The following is a 22,278-nucleotide window of genomic DNA, read 5'->3' as shown; positions in this document are numbered from 1 at the left end:
TGTAAACATTGACATAAAAAAATATTTATTTAATATGTTGTGGGGTGCTGCTACAGAGGTTAAATCCATATTTGTGCCTTAGAAGCTGTTCGGGGTATTTCCCCAAGGGAGTTGGATCGGAATAAGTTTAAGGAATTAAATATTACGACACTATCTATTTTTGAAGCCTTGTTGTATGTACAAAAAAATATTAAACGATTTAAAAACAAAACAATTCACCTGTACAATACTCGAAACACTCGAGTGTACGACCAACCAGGTTCCAGAAGATAAACCATTCCTTATATAGAAATTGTGTAACCAAGCAAAATTAGAGAATTCTTACTAAATAAATTCAAAACTATATCGTTAAACGTAAGTTAATAAATAAAGCTTTTTTATAAAATTGACGAATATTTCAATAATCCTAATCCTTGGGATTGATTTGCTTCGGTTCAAACAATATGTATTCAGACTCAAAATTTAGCGATTAAAAAGAGTGCCGGAATGTTTCTTGCCAGTCCTTCTTGTCCGCTCTATGCCCTTGACTTGCGAACTGGTAGTAAATGTACATTTACAATTAGTTTAACTTTACTTTTCTGACGTTCATAATTGTACTTTTACCTACATGAATAAAGTTATTTTGAGTTGGAGTTTTAAATGTTACTTATTACTGTTCTTTGGAAATCGTGAGATCAACTATGGTAACCTATTTACTAAGAACATATGTAGGTAATAATAATATTATTTATTAATACAAGTTAAACTTATTATCCCCATTTTAGTGAATTCTTAATTGCTTAGACTAAATGAGCGATGTTGGACTTGTGGCATTAGCGTGCGGCTCTCATCCCGGAGTTCGTAGGTTCGATCCCAAGCTGTGCCAACTTTGCTGTATCATCTTCTGTATATTTTAATATCCGCATTCCCAAGAAAACATCGAGAGGAAACTGGCATATCTATGAATCAAAAAGTTGACGGTGTATGTCGGGTACAGAAAGCTAATCAGCTGCCTATTATAAAAAGAAAACGATCATCAAATCTATACCTACACACATTTATAGCTTAACTAGCGCAACTGTTATTTTAAATTATAGAATATCGCTTTTTTACCAAACTAAATATAATGAAAGTATTTTATATTTACAAACATCGTGGAATTGACTGTATGATATATCAGACCATCACATACAATAAAAAACTATATAATTCTTAAAAGCCGGTGTCTCATTATTTTATATCTAAACAAGAGATTTTGCTGCGCATACAAACTAACGCGTTACATAACTGTACATGATGCACTTTTGATACAATATAGAGCTACTCTGAATAAATTGCGTTTATTTCTAATGGAATGGATTTCTGTCTGATATCATCGGTATACAGATAATCTATAGTTTTTAAGAATATTTTGACAAATAAATTTTTCATCCCATCACAGACAAATATAATATTATAGTATATCTTTTTAAAAGGACATTGGACAAGGAAATTGTTTAAACTTAACAACTTATCTGAAGGTTTTGAATAACTATAAACTGTGTTTTATTTACAGTACTCCAAGATTTAATTTTCTGTTTGTATTCGTACAGTCAGGACATAAAGTGGAATACATTAGCTATGTCTATTTATAATTACATAACGGAATATTGTATAATAGTGAGCTATTACTTATTTGTTGTAAGCCATTTGTCAAATTGTTTATTTTTAAGGAAAAGCTCGAAAAAATTAATTTATATTATTATTTAATTAATAGCACACAAATATAGAGTATTTACGATATTCTTAACGTACATAGTAATAATAATAATGTTTCAATAGTAGCTTACGGTTATTATATTATTACCGTTTTAGTCAATTCTTCAGCCATTGTAAATATAAGTGTATGAAATCAAACATGCGTAATTGCACTTTCTTCGTGACAGTACATTGTCAACATCTCTAAGAGGTGTCTAATGCAACTTTTACGAGTATTCGGTTAAAATGTTTTACGTTCAAGCAACCAATACTACAATCTACTCACACCTTTTAACAGTTTCAAGCTTTATAACTTTAGTATTTGAAGTTAAAAATATATTTAGAAAATACAAAGCATTTATAAATAAATTACTTGTTATTATAACCGTTTTGGATAAGATTGGACCAGCATTTATTTGCCTTTCAATATAAATACGTTACTCCTAAGTATCACAGTAACTCTCCATTAAAAAAAAGTTAATATTGGCGTATTACGAATTTGATTTAAATTCACTGCAGCTATCAAGATTATACCGTTAAATGATAATTGAGATATAACGTTACCAAATTTCAAATAAAGAAAAAATTCTGAATAAAATTATAAATTTTTCGACTGTACAAATATAAAGAATGTGAATTCGCGTAAAATTCAACATACACAACAAAGACTTTAAAAGCGGATATTGATGGTAAATTAATTAAACTTTTAGTTGCAACTATTTAGTTCTTCTACCTCCTTTCACGGTCGGTGGTTTAATTATCTTGAAATCTATTGTCCTGAATTCAATAGATTTCAGATTAGCAAGTTTCCGCGAAGATTCTTCGATGAAGGAAATTGCTTCGATATGCTACACTGCTTCGTATGACGTGGGTATTTTAATTACTTTGATACTAGGAAATCAATGTAAGCCGTGCTATCCGTCGATTATCTGAAAATTAATTAAATCAAATAATAGGAGGGTATTTGTTATATCAAATTATTGGATGATGTGTATAGACACATCATCCAATAATAATAAAATATGTATGTATTTTTGAAACATATAAATTATAGTAGTACAATTATATATTTAATGCATATATCTCTGAACAATCAATAGACTTTTATTATAATAATAGTAAGAAACGGTTCAATAATTATTAATAAGTATTTTGTTAATTTGTAGTCGCCGTCCCTGAACAGTCGTCCAACGAGTTTATTTTTACACATACATGTGAAATTAAAATTGTGTTTTAACTTTAAATTTTCGAGTTAAATGATACACGAACGTATTTACAATTAATATATAACGTATAATAAATACGTTAATTCAATTAAAGTAACATCTAGCGTCGAAAAGATACTAACTGTAACAGCCGTAATATATTTGTGATATTGCCATCTAGCGGAGAGTAGATAAACAAAATCAAGCGTGAGATCTACATTAGGTGGCGTGTTTACTGAAAATATTTATTGGCACTCCCAAACAATAGTTACCATTAATTAATTACCTTTATAACAAGAAATAAAAAGAAGTACAACTAGAACTAGAAGAAGTATAAAAAAACTATTTGTAAATAATTAATGCAAGTAAAACAATAAACAAAACGAGATGGTTTAAAACAGAAATAGATTTCTAGACATATTTAAATATAAGGTTGTAACTGAAGGATATCTAAGCTCCATTTATATGACATATAAGCCCAATAAGTAATAGTACACTATGTAATTTTCGCCATCTATATGATTGGATAATTTTGTTCTTCTTAATACAGCTGCGGTGTCCGAGTGGTTAAGGAGATGGACTTGAAATCCATTGGGTTCTACCCGCACAGGTTCGAATCCTGTCCGCAGCGAAAATTTTTGAAGTTTCCGAAATATAACTATTTTGGCTTTATGATATAAAAATGAAATGTATTTATTAAAAAACGAATTAGGCGACGTATTTTGTACTTCTCTTTGGAAAATGTTTAATTTTATCGTGTCTCACCAATGTTTTAATATTCTACTACTATTTTACTATTGCAGTTAGTTAATTAACGATATCGTTTATAAACATTGCGATAAACACAATTTTCGTAATTTCTTTATCATAAAATAAAATTAAAGTCATGTACATTATTATGTTTAACAAAAAATACCACTTAGTTTCCTTCGAGCCGGATTTGAACCAGCGACCTATGGATATCCATTGTTATAACTCTACAGTCCACCGCTCTACCAACTGAGCTATCGAAGGTTGTAAACTTTTATTAAAATTATGAAACTTGTTTAAAACTGTTTTGTACAAATATGTAATAACTTTCTATAGGAAGTACGAAATATAAGCAACGCTACCGCATTGAGTATGTAATTAGAATTAAACCGGTTTGATTCTTAAACGGATAAATCCGTTTATAGCATTTCTGCTTTCAATATATTCCCCATAAATATTTAGGCAATTTATTGGAAACTTGTAAATAATTCTTAATATCAAATTTAAAATTTACTTACCACAAACTAAATGTAAATACAAGTAATCTTATTAAAGATAGTAAATATTCTGAATTATATATTGTTTAAATAAGATTTTAGAATACAAATACAATAACACCTGCTTAAATAGTCATTGAATTTTGACGATTACTATTAAATATAACCAAATTGCAATATTGAAAATCATTTAATCATGCTTTATGCGTATAATTTGTATTTACAATTTTCTTAACCTACAAAGTAATAATAAAAATAATTAAATAGAACATTATGTACTTTATTACTCAATTGTTGTCGTTATTGAGAGTAGGTGTAATGCTATTTAGAGTGTATCATTGTATGGAAGACAAGCTAAACGAACCAAAGCCATTGATTTCGACACTTTAGGGAGTTCGTCATTGAATCGAGGGACGCAACATGGAGTTTACTGTGCACTGTGCAAATGCAAAAGAGACTATTTTTATATAAGAATCGGATAACTCATTATTGTGGGGTGTTAAAAGTTATTAAGTGATTTACTGACAGAGTCGTAAAATCTCGGAACATTTTAATTAAGACTTAAATAGTTCTTTCTTTTTAACATTAAGGTTAGACAGTAACATTAGGAGGGAATTTTATATTTAGATTTCTAAAATTATAACCGTTAAAACATGATATTGAAACTCAAACTCAAAATATCTTTATTCATATAGGTAAACAAGTACACTAAAGGTCAAAAGGAAGTTAAATTAATTGTAAATTTACATTAACTACCAGTTCGCAAGTCAAGGGCGTAGAGCGGGTAATAAGAACTGGCAAGACACTTTCCGCCACTCTTTTTAATCGCCAAGTATTGAGTCATACAAATTGTTTGAACTGGAGCAAATCAATCCCAAGGATTAGGATCATTTAAGTATTCGTCAAATTTATAAAAAGCTTTATTGATTAATTTACGTTAAACGAGGGCTTTGAATTTATTTAGTGATAATTCTCTAATTTCCCTTGGGTGTTTGTTGGAAAACGAATACAATTTCCATATAAGGAGTGGTTTATCTTCTGGAGCCTGGTTGGTCGTACACCCAAATTAGTTCTATTTCGCGTATTATACTGGTGAAAGTCATCATTTGTTTTAAAATCGTTTATATTTTTTGTACATTCAAGAATACATTGACCAGATAGTGTCATAATATTTAATTCCTTAAAGTTATTCCGTACCGACTCCCTCGGAGAATCACAACAAATACCCCGAACAGCCCGCTTCTGCAGCAAATATGGATTCAACCTCTGCAGCAGAATACCGTACGACATAACGCTGTCAAAGTAGCTATGATACACAATAAAAACAGCCGTTATCCGTGAAGCGTTCGAAAATCTAGTTGACCAGTATAACGGAGTCTTAGAGAGCTTAGATTTGGATTAATCATGTTTGTTTTCTCTATCAGGACGCTGCCGATCCGTCAGCCGGTCTGAATATCGCTGCAAAGCGGCCGAGGTAAAGAATCTACGGAAGCTCAAGGTGGTCGATTGGCAAGCGGTAGAAAGTGATCAAAGCAAAGGCGGTGTTCTCTATTTTCGGAGGCCAGAGATCCTCTGAGTTGATGATCTATTAAAAAATATTATTTTTAAAAAGAAGACAAGGTCATTCACATAATATTTATATTACGTATAGGTGAATTGTTTTGATACATTAAAATACAAAAATACTTTTTTTAAATCCTATGGTTAATTGTATTTTTATTTAAAAGTTGTCTGATACGGAAGTTTGTGTAATTTCAGATAACAAATAAACCGGACAGAAAAGCTTTGTTGCTTCCTTGTTCCTTATCAATACTAACCGGTGCTTTTGTAGTCACATAAAAATAGTAAATATATTTTTTATATTTATTTACAGTGTGTCTTTCACATCATCATGGAATATTACGATCTAGCCCAACTTAAGACAAATTAACTTAAAAACATCACGTGATGGTGGAGCCTATGTTTGTGGGCTCCAGCAGTCTTTTTTATTATTGTGATTATGGACATTAAGGTAAAGGTCGTGTGGAGTTCGGCGAATGTACCAGGGAGCATTGCTGTTCTTCTGAGCACTTTGTTTTGGAACCGCTGGTCAAACATAGTAAATATATAAAAAAATATTAGTATATTAAAACATTAGAATACAGTAGGTACCGTAGATGACTACGTTCTTCAGGAAAAAGAGTCTTTGTCTGACTAGGATATAAATTATTACTGTACGTAGCATCTCTGGGACGTCGAAATTGTTGTTTAAAATTATTGAAAGTTGTTTAATTGTGTAAAACAACAGAAGATTTATTATTACTTCGAAGAGAATTCTAAAAAACGCAACCATGTGAAGAATATAGGTCTGTCCATTTCTAGGCGAAATTACTGGCGTAGCCAACTAAAAGCTCATCTTGATATAACTGTCATATTTATGTATAAAAACGCTGTCGTAGCCGCTCAATTACCTTAAATTATAGAGTAATGAAAATTCGTTATGATTAAAATGCCATACTTGATAAAAACTACGAGAAAATTAGAGCGAAAAGTTTAACTGAAAATAGTGGCAGCGATAGTTCAAGAGCGCTTGGCAAACCATGCTAAAAATAACAGCTCTTCGGGCCGTTGTAGTACAAATTGAAATATTTTTAACTATTAGCAAGTTTATCGAACTTGAATTGGTAACAATGATAAAAACAATCAACAGAACTATAGTGAATTAACCGCTACTTAAAAAATTATGATTTTTACAAATCAATATAACGTATAGTATATGTTATATAACGTATAGTATATGCTATATAAACTTTATGTTATATTTAAGTTACACTTAATACTCAGGAAACAGATAGCGTTAAGTTATGGGTTTGGCTTTTGTGGTCTAAAATATAAAAATGTTATATAAAAGTTTTATGTGGATAAAACTTCCAACTGCCTGTGCTTCAAGAAAAGAGCATGCCAATTGTTAAAATGCCGGCATCGCACTTGCGAGCGTCCTGGCTTTATCACAAAACATCAGAAGTTCCTCCTGCCCGTTGGCCTCCTGAAAAAAAAGGCTGTTAGGTACGACAATAGTATTTAAAATAAACATAAATTTAAATACCGAAGAGTTACACAAACACTGTACACCCACATGGTAACATTTTGAGGTCTTGCAGTTCACTGATTCACGAAACTTTTCGTTGCTTATCACGTTTGTGTTTCGCTTCAGTAAACAAATTACTGGAACAAATTAAAGCCTTAATAACTAGGTTAGTCTCTTAATATACTTATAGGTATATTTTATGAATTGTGTAGTGAATGGTATTTTTATGCATTACCTGGAACTCGACAAATATTCAATAGAACGATTGTATTTACTTCGAAAATGTATAAATAATAATTTTTTGACACGTGTTAAAACGAGGACAATTAAACACGTAACAAATATTTTAGAAAAAGCATGTGCTCAAGTGAAACTGACATGACAACTTAAGAAGGCGCAGCGCTAACTCAATCCATGAAACTTCCTCAGAATCGAGAAGCACATTGAGTGCTTCGCAGCACGCTAACATGGGGACTTTTTGTATCGAAGAAGTCGCATAGGTCCGCCAGTCATCCGCGAATATACAATGTAAATAGATAAATAGCAATAAAGTAGACTGTTTAAATTAGTGACTGATATATCTCGGGTGCAGCGTTCGTATCTTGACGTCATCAGTACAGCCTCCGTATTGTCAAACAGATATTATTTAATTATTATCAAAGTGTGCAGTGCGGCAACCATTTCATTATCAGACCTAACAGAACCACCTGTTATACCTCATTCAAAATGAGTTCATATAATATGTGCATAAAGGTGTTATTGCTCTGAATGTAGGTGTGGTTATGACGTTTGTGGTGTGCTATTTTGTGGGTGAATTTCGGCCGATCCTGGTAGAGAGAACGCGTGCGCGAAATTCTTGGACGCGTATCACTCAGAGTGAGGCGGCGCGCCGGCTTGCGCGCTCGCCCTTAGCCCTCGTGGCTCCCACCTCCCTTTTACCTTTTCATCAATAAAAAAAGATACCAATTGTGTCCGTTATTTGTATGTGTACGTAGACCATGTCAATTTATTAGTATTCATTCAGATCGGTCGTGTTTATGCTCCCGTAGTGTCTTCCTTTGTGTGATTGACGTTGTTTTGATGAGGTGAGTAATAGGTCAAAGTTGCCCTTGGTAATGTCAGATTGCATGTGTGGTCCCTCATGTGGCAAATTAAGTTTGCGTGTTGCCGCGAAATCATTCCACTCTGTCATTATGACCCGGCTAAGGTAACCACGGCGACCTTTGTATAATTTTCATAGACACGGAAACAGAATCCAAACGACTTGTGATCCTGATATGTATGAACTACTAGCGTTGGCAAAATTTTCCGATCTCCATCTGTATTGAAATTTTTGAAAAGATTTGGAGGAATCTTTGAACAAAATGTTAATGGTTTCCAAATATTATAATGATTTTCTTCAAAGTTTTCATGTTCTAAACAATTAGGGTTACCGAACGAAATATGATTTGATAACCTTTTAGAGTATCTTTACACACAATAGACACTCACGACACACATACCTAATTGGAAAAATGTGTAAGGAACCTAAAAAATCGGTCAGGTAGCGTACGATACGCCATTCACTGTAGGTAAACTTTCCGTTAATAAATAAACAATATAAGTTGCTATCTGTTCCTAGGAAGATTACATTGTCAAGGCATAATAAGGTGCACGATGCACATATGTTTTATTTAAAAAAACTCACGACGACATATATATAAGCAGGTAGGTTTTTTTTTCATTGATTCATCTCCTTCTATTAGGAGACATTTTCGCCTAATAATTACATACACTGTAAAATATGCGTAACCCTAAAAGTGTCATAGTCAAATTTAACGCATAGGAATGAGCAATACCTCAATCATTGTTATTTTAATAAGGCTTATCCGCTTACCCAGCTGAAACAACTATACTCTCACCCGAGAATAGAATCCAAGAGCCTGGTTATACGTAATTGGTGCCACTGATTCTTAAAATATAAATAGAGAAATTTGAAAATGCATGCTTTCAAGTCACAATTAGGGCTCACGCTCGTACGGCGAATGGAATCATCCAAGAAAGCCTGCATTCCGACGTTGATGTCAACGGAGTGTGTCTAGCACAGAAGGATGATGACCTACTGGCTTATTAGAAATAGCAAATGACCACGATGGAAATCTGAGCCCAGACCGATAAGGTTTTAACGATACAATTTTTTTTTTGTTAGCAGATTTTTATAGTTCTGTTGCGATCGTGGCCTGCGCCCCTTCATAAGCTGGCACTTCTAATCTAATTTACATCTTCTGTCGTGGTTAAGCCGTACACAATTCTTTTGTAACGGTTCTTCGGATACCTAGAAGAAAGAATCCCAAGCTATCTCACGGAAAGACCAAACATCATTAAATATTTAGATTGTTATAGATTAAATGGAGTTCAATATTCCAATAGGTCTATGCAATTATAGATCCGTTTTATTGATCTTTTTTTATCGATTAAGGTGGTAAACCTTCTGTGAACCTTGACAAAATTAAGGTCTTTTCCTCCATTCCTGATCGACATAACATTAAGCTTCCTCTTTTAAACTTCTCAATTAGGTACTTCTACTTAATAGATAAGATATAATTTTTTTAACTCCGTCATGTTAGTCTCAACAATAGACATATTGTCCGATTGTAATCCACAAATCAAATTAAGTATAAATGCAATCGTGTCATAATTATTACGCGGGAAACCTTAATATACAATATGTAATCTGCGTTTGTTTTTTCAGTGGATATCTATAAAATACGAGACCTAATATCCACTTGTTGATTTAATATACAATTTATAAATATTCTGTAAGATCTAAAAGGATTTAAAAAAGGTGAACCATCCAAATGACCGCAGACCTTCGAAATAATGGGAAATTTTGCAGAGAGATAATAATCCACAGAAAGTATCGTGGTATCCTATATATATATAGCTATATAGGACACACATATATAGGATATATATGTGTGAGTTTTTTAATTTAGGTTTCTACTAAGATTTAAACTTAATTTTGTACATAAATTTTCAACTTTAAAAGACTGTAGCGTAAGTTTGCTCTAGTTATTCAAATACTTCGCATATTTGCAAATAATTTAATTTTTAATTTTATGCAGTAACACACTCACTTCCACATTTACATGGCTCGTTCAATTAGCTACTGCATTATATACATTCCATCTTTATGCTCGCCCTAATTCTTATACAAATTATTATAACTAGATTTGCTGAGCGCAGTTTGTTTTTTGATATATCTACGACCTTATATACATATATCCTTATATAGATACATTATATCCTTTCTACGGCAGTACAATTTCCATTGAAATACTATTTCCACAATGTCTCACTTAGGCATATCACGCCCAAATTTTTAAAACCGGTGGCTGTTTTTGTATGGATATGTTCAAATAAAACACTTTATTTAAAGCTGAGTACCAATTGACGTTAATTGTTTAAAACATAACCTTACACCTGAGATAACATTGGTAGTGAGGTTGAAATGATCCTGGATTAACGAGAAAACTAGCTTGACTTTTTGAAGAGTTCGTAAATCTAATTCACCTATGTTATTTGGACATTATAGGATACGAGAATGTTAAATTACAATTTCTGATTGTGCTAAAAACTAAAGGACTTCATATTGGCTTCAAGTGTGCGATAATTGTTTACATTTTATTTACGCGTTTAAATATTAACTAAACTAACTAATGTTAAGTTACCTAACTCGGATGAAGAACAAATTACAATTTTTAATAATAATTGACGGAAATCGAACTAGATAGTGAAGTCAGGAAACCTTAGGCAGTCACATCATAGCTTCATATACACAGAAGAAATACTGTATTATTTGGTATGACATATTTGACAGTCTTACTTTTAAGACAGACATACTTTTGTTAAAATTAACTCGGTTACCTTAGCGTGTAACTAAATCCATCAAACAAAACAAAGGACAATTTATATCCCGAACCTTGGGTTGAGCCTTGTCACAATAATTTACAAGACAATTTCAAGTCTTAAGCACATCCCAAGCTATTATTACAAGCTTCTTTGTCAAACTTTCGAAGGATATTAGGTTGACAGCTTCACAACTTTAATAATGTCTCGGATCAGCCACCTGTTATATTATAAAATGGTGATAAAGGGTTTTTAATTTATTTATGATATAGATTTTTTAATTTACAAAAAAAAAATCATGTTCAAGGCAAACATCGCATCTGAATAGTTGTACTTAATATATATATACATTAATTGATGTTCGTTTGTCTCGCTAAAAGTCAAGAATGGCTGGACGAACTTGGCTTATTATGATCTCGAAATATTTGTGGAAGTACAGGAAAGGCTAAACAATTTAAATTTCCAATAATAACTGTTCCTAGGTGGGAAATGTTTGATGTCATTTGTCTTTTTAGAAATAAGAAATTGTCACAATAAGGTGATACGTAGTTCATCGGATCATTTAGTGTGTAATAAAATGTCAACTTAAATTACATGATCTTACATATAATAACTAACCTTAAAATATAATAACGAAAATATATTATTAAAAGGAGTCCGTTTAGGAAAGATTCCTTCCTTTGTGTGATTAGCGTTGTTTTGATGAGGTGAGTAATAGGTCAAAGTTGCCCTTGGTAATGTCAGATTGGTTTACCAAGGTTGTATTTTGTTATATTAATTTATGTTAGCAGTATTAGGTTATTTTAGTGTATTAAAATGTAAGTAATAAGTCTATCACACACTCATACCTTTTTGTACTTCAATAGTAGTTGATTTTATAGCTGAGGTAAGAGGTTATTAACGTCCGTCCGGATTGCGTACGTACAATTCATAGTTGCAATCCTTCTGGAAATGTTGCCAAATAAATAAATTGCTGTCAAAATCCATTCTTAGATAAATCTATGCTTCGTAGCAATAACGTAGTTTATTGTAGTGTATTGATATAGAATCCGTAGCGTTAAAAGGTCTTCTCGATTGTTAGTAAATAATGACGTAAATTATCAATTTTCAATATTAAAAAAATACAATATGCATTTATAAAGAATATTCTATTATTTGTCGTAACTAATCAATATCTAGAAATGATATATTTTATCATTGAAAGCCATCTACAATACTACATATACAAAGTGGCTTTGCTACTTTATAGTCGCATAACACGCGGTATGGAGCATGAGGCAGGTCTTTTAACGGATTAATTATAATTTTGCATTATTCGAACTCACCTATCAAGCCGTGTCGTTAACTACTAAGCTACAATGGCGGTTAATATTATTAATTACAGGCTGATGTAATAAATATATATAGATAACAAAACATAAAACCGCTGAGAGGGAAATTGTAAAGGTCATATCAAAGTTCACAACAGCGAGATCACAAAGCGATGCAAATGTGTCAACGGAAAAGACCTAAAAAGCAACCCTCATTAGAGCCATGTGCAGATCTATTTTTGTCATATATTTCTAGTTTAAAGACCGTATAAACCTATATCTGAGCATTAATTTTACATTTGTAAAACGTAATATAACAGTCAAACAGTCAAACAGGTTGGCCTCAGATTGCGCCCGTTTCTTTAATTGTCTATGTATTAAAATAATTTTCACATATTATATTCTCAGGCGTGTGCCTAATACATGGAAGCCTGGTTATCCATATAACAGGTTCCTACCTAGTTTGGAAACCAGTCTCCCAATACCTTCTTCAATGAAATCTTATTGTTTGTTGCAAATGTTATATGGGAGAAAATAAAGAAATTATTTTTATTTTATGGACAACAGTAGACGACACATCATCGATCCTTTACGATGTTTGGCTTCACTATAAGAGCAATTCGTAATTACGCATATAAAAATAAATTTCCATTGGTGCCGTGATTCGATTGTACGATCTCACGGATGAGGGTCGCTAAAGCCACTATTTCAACCAATATTATATGAACTTTATTTAATAAAATTACGTTAACTTAACAGACCAACAGTATGTCTGTAGTAATTAATCCTAGTATTTTTTTACAATGTTCAAGATTAGCGTGTCTGGATATAAAATTACCACTTCTGCTAAACTATGCGATCGATAAACTCATTTCATTGAATATTGAGAGCGCATTAGTTACCTCTTTTATATTCAAGTGCAATATTAAACGCTTTAAGAAATAAAATTTTTGAAATGAAGTGAGAGCACGTCATTAATATCGCAAAACTAGCAAAAATCTTCTTTATAAAGATATAGACGTCAAATGTTTTCGTTTGCTTAATAAATGTATCTTTAGCTTGTTATTACATTGGTCTGTTTTTGTCTAGCATTCTATTTTTGATTTTTTTTAATGATAATTTATCCTTGATGAGTATGTTGAATCACAGATTAGCCATATGTTAACATTTTGACAAATACGGTTTTTATAAGAGATTGTATCTGTGGTTTTTGTAATAGAACTAGACCACAGTGTTTCAATTGTATATAAATAGATTTTTGATCCTTAAATAAACTTTCCAGTGCTTAAAATCTGTTTATGGTTTTTGTGCTTAAGCGTGTCATTGGAAAACAATGAATAAATTCAAGACGTGAATACACGGGGGTTGGAATGTCACCGTAATTGATCAAAACCATTCATAGACCAATAACAGTTAACAACGCTATCGTTAGGGTGAGATTTCAACTTACGGTGTGTTTTCAGAGACGCTCAAAGTCTAACCTAGGCTTAAACTTAGAATCAGAGACGTTGTAAAACTCGCAGCCAAGCCAAATTTAGATAATCGTATTCAGAAACTTTGATCTTGCTTTCTTCGCTATTTATATTATTTTTAACAACTTTTGAACTTGAAAATATTTTCTCCTTACAGTTTTATACTCTCAAATTATATTTTGCACATTCAGATTTATGTTTTTGGATTGAATATTTAGTTACATTTTTATATTTAGATTACCAAAAAAGCTTTATCTGTAATTATACTAAGAGGCAAGAACATCATACAAAGAAGCCAGAACAAGAACAATGTTTCTGAATACTAAACTTGGCATGGCCGCAACTTCGCTAAGCCCAGACTTCGACCGATTAATGGTAAAATACAGAAATAAGACGTCAAAAATGTATTAAATATTGTAATAGACACAGTTCGCGCTTAGTCTCGTTTCTGAATATCACCCTTACAGTGGCATTTCTGAATCTCAGCCAAGTTTGTTTTATTTTCTTAATACCCAATTCTATGCATCAAAAGGCGTTTAAAAATAGATTTCTCCCATATTTGGTGCACAGTGTGTAACTGTCCTACATCTCAACTTAAGAGTAACGTGACATTAATATTGCTGTACTCATTAAAACGTCGCTATTTTTACCCATACTGGGTTGTTGTTAATCTCTTGCAATCACGTGGTCCAGATGACAGTTGACGTAGTATTATTGCGCGGGAATTCTTACAAAGTATAAAAGTTAATTTGGTTTTCAATTTAGTTACTTTGGTTACTATTGACCTTACCAACAATTCGGTCCGCAAAATTTTACATAATCGGACAGCGTGTAATCAAGTTGGCTATGGCGCGTTGCGACGTGGCCAGCTAGATGACGTCATGAGGTCAATTGACAAAATTGAACCGAAAAGATTTCATATCGACTAATTATTTATTGTTTTTATGATATTTTCTTAACTACTACGTTACTTTTATAAATCCAGTTTATTCAGTCTATTCATTCAGATCCGAAGAACTAAGAACATTTCAGTTTTCGGCAAAGTAACAAATCTTCTACAGCATATGTTAAAGAAAAAATAGGATAAATCTAAATTTGGAAATAATTATATACCTACGAAAGCAATGTATCATTTCCCGCTTAATTTGTTCTTTTTTAAGTACAAAACCACGAATGTAAACTATATCAAGAACAAAACATTATCTTTACAAAACCCAACTAAACAATATTCAAATTTAAAACTTTAAACTCAGTTAATGTTTAACGTTTAGCGTTTAACGACGTGAATAATTACTTCAGGTTCCTAGGCTCAGAAGGCTGTTTACCTATTTGTCTAAAGGAATTAATAGAACAATAACTAGTGGCGCTAAAGCCCCCCTAAGATCTGAGTCTCTAGCTTCTGTATATGTTTTATTTAATAGGTAAATAGGCGGCCGAGTTGTGCTGTCGACTCTTTGGGCGAGGCATACGAGTTACCTCACGATGTCTCCTTCACGGTACGAGCGAGTGTTAAATGCGCACATATTCCACAGTGTTAAATGCAAACCTACAACCTCAAGGATGAGAGTCGCACACTGAAAGTGAAATTAATGGAACAGAAGCAAGAGAGGGGACAAAGGCTACCACAGATAAAGAAACGTTTATATCTCTCCATCAGACAGATTGGAGATACCGCCCTACACTTTTAATTTCGGTTCTCTGAAAGCACCTTTGTTCTTCAAACATGACCCCGTTTGCGACTAAAACAAAAGCATTTGGAAATCAATTTTGAATTTTAAACGTATTTGCTTTTACTACGTGCTCTAGTTTATATTACTGTTATATTCTGATATCCGGCTTTTCTTACATAAGATTATACGGTGTTCACAGATACCTAAATTGTATGTAACTACGTAAATAGGAACCTGAGTAAACTTTACAGATAAAATAGATTGTTTATGAACACTTAAAACTGAAGTACTGTATACAGGAGACGATACGTCTTAATAAAGCCTTTACCAATTTCATAGTGATATAGTATCTTACAAATATTTCGACCTATTTTTCATCAAACTTTCACTTGGTATTTATAATGTTGCTCTATAGCACCCTAAAACATTCTGATATTTTAATGCCCTTTACTGGTAATAAATTGTGTACTCGTTCGAGAAAGTACTTCGTATTACTGCCTTCTCTCAAAGGGGGCTTTTAACTGATTGGCCCTATCGATCTACGAGCGCAGATATTTTTCTAATATGTTGAAAAATACTGCAGTAAATTGCAAACGCTGACCAAGGCTCTAGCTTCACGTACTAATTTATCTTAAGGGTATCATTGGTAAGGTTTTTCTCGGACAATTTATCATAATATTACACTCGTAAATATAGCGGATATTTCAATCAGTTACCTTTCTTTAAGTTCAAAATGGGTAAGTAAGTAAATATAAATTTATACCAAATATTACAAGATGCTCGCACTTTCATTTTTAAAGGGGGGAATGCGTTTGCACATCTCTGTGGCAGTGCTTTACTTTAACTTACTTTAAATTCACCTAGGATGTTTATAGCACCGCCTTTAGAGCACTCGTAATCGCTTACAATCCTTTGGAATTGATGATGTATTTCCCTCTTCAGAAAGATTTCAGTGCAAGGTCATCATTGTCATAGGGAAGGCAGGTATCCGCAGGCCACTTGAAGAAGATATAGGGGAAATTCAACGTGGTCTTGACTATATAATAAATGAAACTGGTTAACATAGAAACTAATAAGTTATAGTAGGCAATAAAAATAGGGATGTTGATTCTCTATGGCAACTGTTTGGGTTCGGGCCTTGGCAGCTTTAAAAGAAAACTTTTTTTTTTATAATTTACATCGAAAACGAAATTTCTAGCACTATAAAGAGCTCAGAGAGCAGGTATAAAATGGTGTTATTTAAAAAAAAACCCACTGAAGAGTTGTACAAGTCTTGCAAATTACTAACTATACGCCTTTTATTCTCCGTTCTGTCCTTAGTAGGCACGCAACCACACGCCAAAAAAGGCACTCAACCACACGCCAAAAGAAGCGCTCAAACTACGTAAATTGCAAGACTATCGCCTATCTCTACAATAGTTTAAATAAAACCCTCACTTGAATAATCCTACATACAACAAATTTAAAACGAGTTTAACCCTCGATACACTCAACTACAACAAAACAGAAGCATAACTAAATCCTCTATTATACATTTTTCCTTAATCCATCTGTTTCATGCAAACTTTCACTTAGTTTTGTTTCGTTTTTCTTACACACACAAACAATCACGCAGTCATCATCATATTATCATCATCATTTCAGTACCCTCGTTTTAAAATCACTGATATTTGTTATTTTGTTAAAACATTGATAATTAAAGAACAGCGAAGCTTCCCTGTCACAGGTCTACTTACTTAGGAGGTCTCAATTTGAATTCTATGTACAATAGCTAAACAAACAAAGAAATTTTAATTTTATGAGCAAATAAGCTTATAAAGATATTTTTTTTTATTTGGGTTAAATTTTTATATCATTGAACCTACATAGTAAAAATCCATCAATAATATTGTAGTTTAGATTATAACACCAGCTAAAATTCAATCTTCTTCCGCTTAGAGTTAATGAAGTCGACGATTTGCTTCAGGCTAAGCTTATTAGTCAACGAACCAACCGTCGACTCAATTCGCTACTAAACTGGCGAAGAAAATCATATATTTTATATTATATCTATATTGTATAATAGAGCAGTGTTGCCTAGTGCTTTCAGCGTGCGACTCTCATCCCTGAGGTCTTAGGATCGATCCCTGGCTGTGAACCAACGGACTAAACGTGTGCGCATTAAACATTTGCTCGAACGGTGAAGGAAAACATCGTGAGGAAACCGGCTACCCAAAACGGCTACCCAAAAAGTTGACGGAGTGCGTCAGGCACAATAGGCTGATCACCTACTTACTTATTAGATTAACATATCATATATAAAATAAATGATCATGAAACACATACAGAAATCTGAGGCCCAGACCTAAAGAGGTTGTAACGCCATTGATTAATTTATTTTATTTTATTGTATAAGAAGATACTGGGTTCTCGATCTTGAAAAGACAATATCTGGAAGTATGTTAGTTATCTGAGATTTGAACATGGAGCGAACATCCAGCTTCGATGAATTCTCCTCTTTTGTATTTTTTGAGTTAACACGATAATATCACTTCCGTATGTGAGATTTATGCTGGTAATTATCAAATTTGTCACCCCGGAAAAGTTAAATAAGAACATGTATTTTTTATACCAATCAATATTGTTGTTAATAGTCAAGTGAAGGAATTCGTCGATCAATAATAAAACAACCAATATATCACAGGTGTAAAAATAAAACTAAAATCGCTTATTATATTTAAATCTCTATCAAATTGAGAAGATAGAATTTTATTATCTGACAGAAAAATATTTCACTTGAGTTATTGGTACTATAATTAATATTAATAAAATACCTTTTATGTGTGCTCGTATGTAATTAAATCATATAGAAGACGGGATCGTTACATATTTACTATTTCCTATTAACTGTACGAAAATCTATTTGCCCTTCAAAAACAATGAAATTATTAATCGTTAACCTTTGAACTTCAATTTCGGGTCTATTCGAGCCCTTTCATAGGTTTTCGATCAAACCTCAATAGCTGATTCGTATCTGTGACATGGGAAGTGGTACGAGGTTTCACCGTCTTGAGGATTTTGTGCGCGGGAATTAACAGCCTTTGTCGTCGTCAAACAGTTACTATGCTCCGAAGTGTCTGAAACTGGTACACATTAAATATTCATTTTTAATAACTGAATTATAAATTAGCCGGAGATCTTGGGTTCAACTGCACTTGAAATTTTATTGATGATTCAGTTTAGTAGCACAAGCTTTTACCTATTTTTTAATAAATATTATATATTTTTTCCCCTCCTATGCTGTTCGATTAAACTTGTTTATAAATTATAAAGATACATATGTATAGATATCTTGTCTTTATACATTAGCATTGTATTTAGTGTTGAATCAATGTTATTAATACACTATTTGAAAATAGTCAATTACTCATTTACCATTGAAACAGCTAAGTGGTCACTAATAGAAATATTGCCAGAAGGATGCAAACAATCATCTTATTCAAGACTATTTTTAGACATAAATACGATAGTACAGTAACAAATTATATACAACTGTTGAAACTTGTATAACACTGCAAAATTAAAATGTTTGTTCGTGTGAAAAAACACCACCTCCATAGACTGCTTATTTCATTTACTATTTTGTAAATGAATTAAGCAGTCGTATATATATTAATTCATATAAATATATATATATATATATATATATATATATATACATACATATTGTATACGTATATATATATATATATATGTATACGTATATATATATATATATATGTATACGTATATATATATATATATATATATATATATATATATATATATACGTATACAATTTAATTCCTAAAATAACAAAAAATACACAATATTTGTGGCTCCAACTACACGTTTTATATGAGACACCGGCGTCGCCTCGTTAAGTCCCAGTATTATTCTTATTATAGTCCTTCGAAGGTTGGCTATCATAATGGCTCTTTGATTTGAAAAAAACCATTGCCGAAGATGATTTAACGTGACGTGCGTCTACTAGGTCTTCTTCTACTCACTTCTACTACGTCACTTTAACCTATATCATAATTGAGGAGATTGCTGTGGAATATATTTTGCATGAGGATTTCAGTCTTTACAACTTCACTAAAAAATGCAGCTGAGTTTCATTATCGGGCGTCGAGGCAGAATACGAAAATCCACTATGAATTATTTCCGAACCAATTTAACTCAGGGTCCTAAAAGAAAAGAGCGTACCAATTCTTAAATGGCCGGCAACGCACTCGCGAGCCCTCTGGCATTGAGTTTGTTCATGGGCGGCGGTAACACTTAACATCAGATGAGCCTCTTGTCCGTTTGCCCCCTGTCCTATAAAAAAAAGACAGTGCCTTTCTGACAGGATTTCAAATTTTATTTTTCCTCTTTACTTCAATGTGTTTTGAATATAGATAAACTTTTTGATTTTACCTTCCTATATGGTCTTATATTGTTTATCTAATGAAAATTATCTCTTGTTCCAGGTACTAACGTGAAAATGAATGTGGTATATAATCTAAGGTCTATTACAAAAGCAATAAATTAACCCCATTGATAGTGATTAAGTCGTTTGTAGTTCTTCCATGGACAAAATGATAGATTCGTGTGCGAAGTGTGTGTAAAGAATGATGCGAAGATGCCGCAGCGAGCGCCGACCACGTCAACTTTGATGCGCCCTTTGGTGGTGTTAGCCCTGCCCGGGATGTATCTGCTGTACAAGTACAACCAATATCGTCAACAGCAAATGGAGACTGCCAGGCGCCGCGTTACTGAACGGGAGCTTATGCATCTCAATACCAAAATTGTAAGTATTTTCAAGAATAATATTAGTCTCGCCCCGGAACTTAGCAATTAACGGCTATTTAGATTTCCGTGGTCGGTGAAATGTTGCGGTTGTAATTTGGTCTTTTACGCCTTTTTGGTAGTGAAGCAATTCGATTCAGGGACTCCTTCCAGAAAAGAACGTACCAATTCTTAAAATGCGAGCAATGAACTCGCGGGCCTTCTGGCATTGATGGTGCCATGAACGGCAGTATCACTTAACATCAGGTGAATCGTTTGTGCCATAAAAACCCCTGACGTAATTATGAACAGGAACTATGATATCTTTAATAAATGATAAATGTTAATTCTCGTTTTAAGATCCTTCTTAAACATAACAAAAGTCGAGTTTACACGTGAACTTTACTAAAAAGAAATATTTATTTAAAATAGTTGTTATTATACAATAACGTATTGGCGGTCGCTACAAATATGAGAAACAAATCCATCCATATTGATTAGACTTCTACGTGCAAGGCCTTCGTAAAAAACTTTATATTTATTTTATTAAAAAGCTTATACAGCAACGTAGTATGAAGTATTCATACGTCAGGTGGATTAGCATTGTACTTGTTAATATGTGACGACTGCAATCTGGCCTAGACTGGCGATTTGTTAACGTAATAATTTGCCAAACGGATGATAATTTAACTTCGTTTCGCTTATTTTTTATTCTTCATCTTCGAATAAGGTACAGAGTGATCTTGGTGTTTTTAATCGTAACTTATAATTGTGAATTAAGTGTTAAAATAGTGAATATTTTATGCTGAAACTCTCATAATGTTCTTGACACTACGTCTTAGTCTGCGTTTAAGCCTTGCGGCATACCTATAGTAATTATACGATTGAATAAATAAAAAACAATGTGTACATACAATTATCATAGATATTCTTAAGTACTTAGTACAAAGTAAGCCTAATCACGTCTGAATAGGGGCGTAATTCCACAATAAATAGAAAAAAGAGGAAGCAGACACTTGGCTCGGACATTGACAAATTACTATAGTTAAATTCGTGCGACGAATACGTTTCCTCTGCTCATAAAATATGTACAAATCCCAAGTTGTACCGTACATTATAACCTGTCTAGACACTAAACTTCGTCTTCTTGTCTTTTTTACTTGATTTAAGCAGTTTTAGTATCTGCAACAAGATGTTTTTTGTACGTTATTCTGTAACACACGATTGAATTAATGAATTATTTTGTTTTACACAAATGTCTGGGTTTTTTATTTTCAATAGATTTACGTAATCAAATGCCATAACGATACCATCAACCGTTCAAACATAGCCGTAGGTATATTGGAATTATATTTAAGAATTTTCAAGTTAACTTCCAAGCAACGGCTACTATGAAAATACACAAATATAATAGCGTCGAAAATTTTCTGAAATATGTTAACATATGTACCATCAGAATATTAAGTTTGCTATAAATCGAACATGAGCCGTCAGGGTCACATAAAAGGCGAAATAGCAGCGGTAACCTTGTGTATTAAAAACTTATTTTGAATAAAAAAACATTGTCGTAGAGAAACTAATATTGAAAATACTGAACCCTCGCGTTAACAATAGAAGTACTAAAATTATACCAGTGCCAAGGTAGATCAATGACCAACTTTCACTTTCATCTTGTATAACCTATATACATAATAGGTATACTGATTAGACTATTTTATAAATAAACAAAACAGCTTTGCCATATTAGACCTTTTAAACGCTCCGTGGTATTCTGAAGTCCTAAGTTCAATGTCCAGCAAACAATAATTGTTTCAAAACATCTATAGGGTAAATTAATAGCATATAATTTCCCCATGGGTGAGGCTTGAGCAGTTAAATATTTCATATTACATTCTCTGTTATATCTAGTTATAGA

General features: G+C 32.5%; 1 protein-coding gene and 2 non-coding genes across 3 annotated transcripts in view; 2 read left to right on the top strand and 1 right to left on the bottom strand.

Annotated features, from left to right (window-relative positions):
- The first annotated feature begins 3,470 nt into the window (after positions 1–3,470).
- On the top strand, positions 3,471–3,552 carry Trnas-uga. Its single transcript has one exon. It is a non-coding gene; the product is annotated as a tRNA-Ser (tRNA).
- A 294-nt stretch (positions 3,553–3,846) lies between these two features.
- Trnay-gua lies at positions 3,847–3,935 on the bottom strand. The gene is given in 2 exon segments: positions 3,847–3,882; positions 3,899–3,935. It is a non-coding gene; the product is annotated as a tRNA-Tyr (tRNA).
- A 4,187-nt stretch (positions 3,936–8,122) lies between these two features.
- The window catches only part of LOC123708054 (ensconsin), a 38,818-nt gene continuing 24,662 nt past the window's right edge, over positions 8,123–22,278 (top strand). Inside the window, exons 1-2 of the mRNA XM_045658522.1 lie at positions 8,123–8,320; positions 20,066–20,385. Coding sequence (XP_045514478.1) covers positions 20,218–20,385 — 168 coding nt within the window. The 5' untranslated portion in view covers positions 8,123–8,320; positions 20,066–20,217. The remainder of the gene's footprint in view (positions 8,321–20,065; positions 20,386–22,278) is intronic.

This window comes from Pieris brassicae, chromosome 1 (genome assembly GCF_905147105.1).
Source record: "Pieris brassicae chromosome 1, ilPieBrab1.1, whole genome shotgun sequence".
In the NCBI taxonomy this organism is placed as follows: Eukaryota; Metazoa; Arthropoda; class Insecta; order Lepidoptera; family Pieridae; genus Pieris; species Pieris brassicae.
The sequence above is the reverse complement of the archived record's forward strand: the minus strand, read 5'-3'. Positions and strand labels throughout refer to the sequence as shown.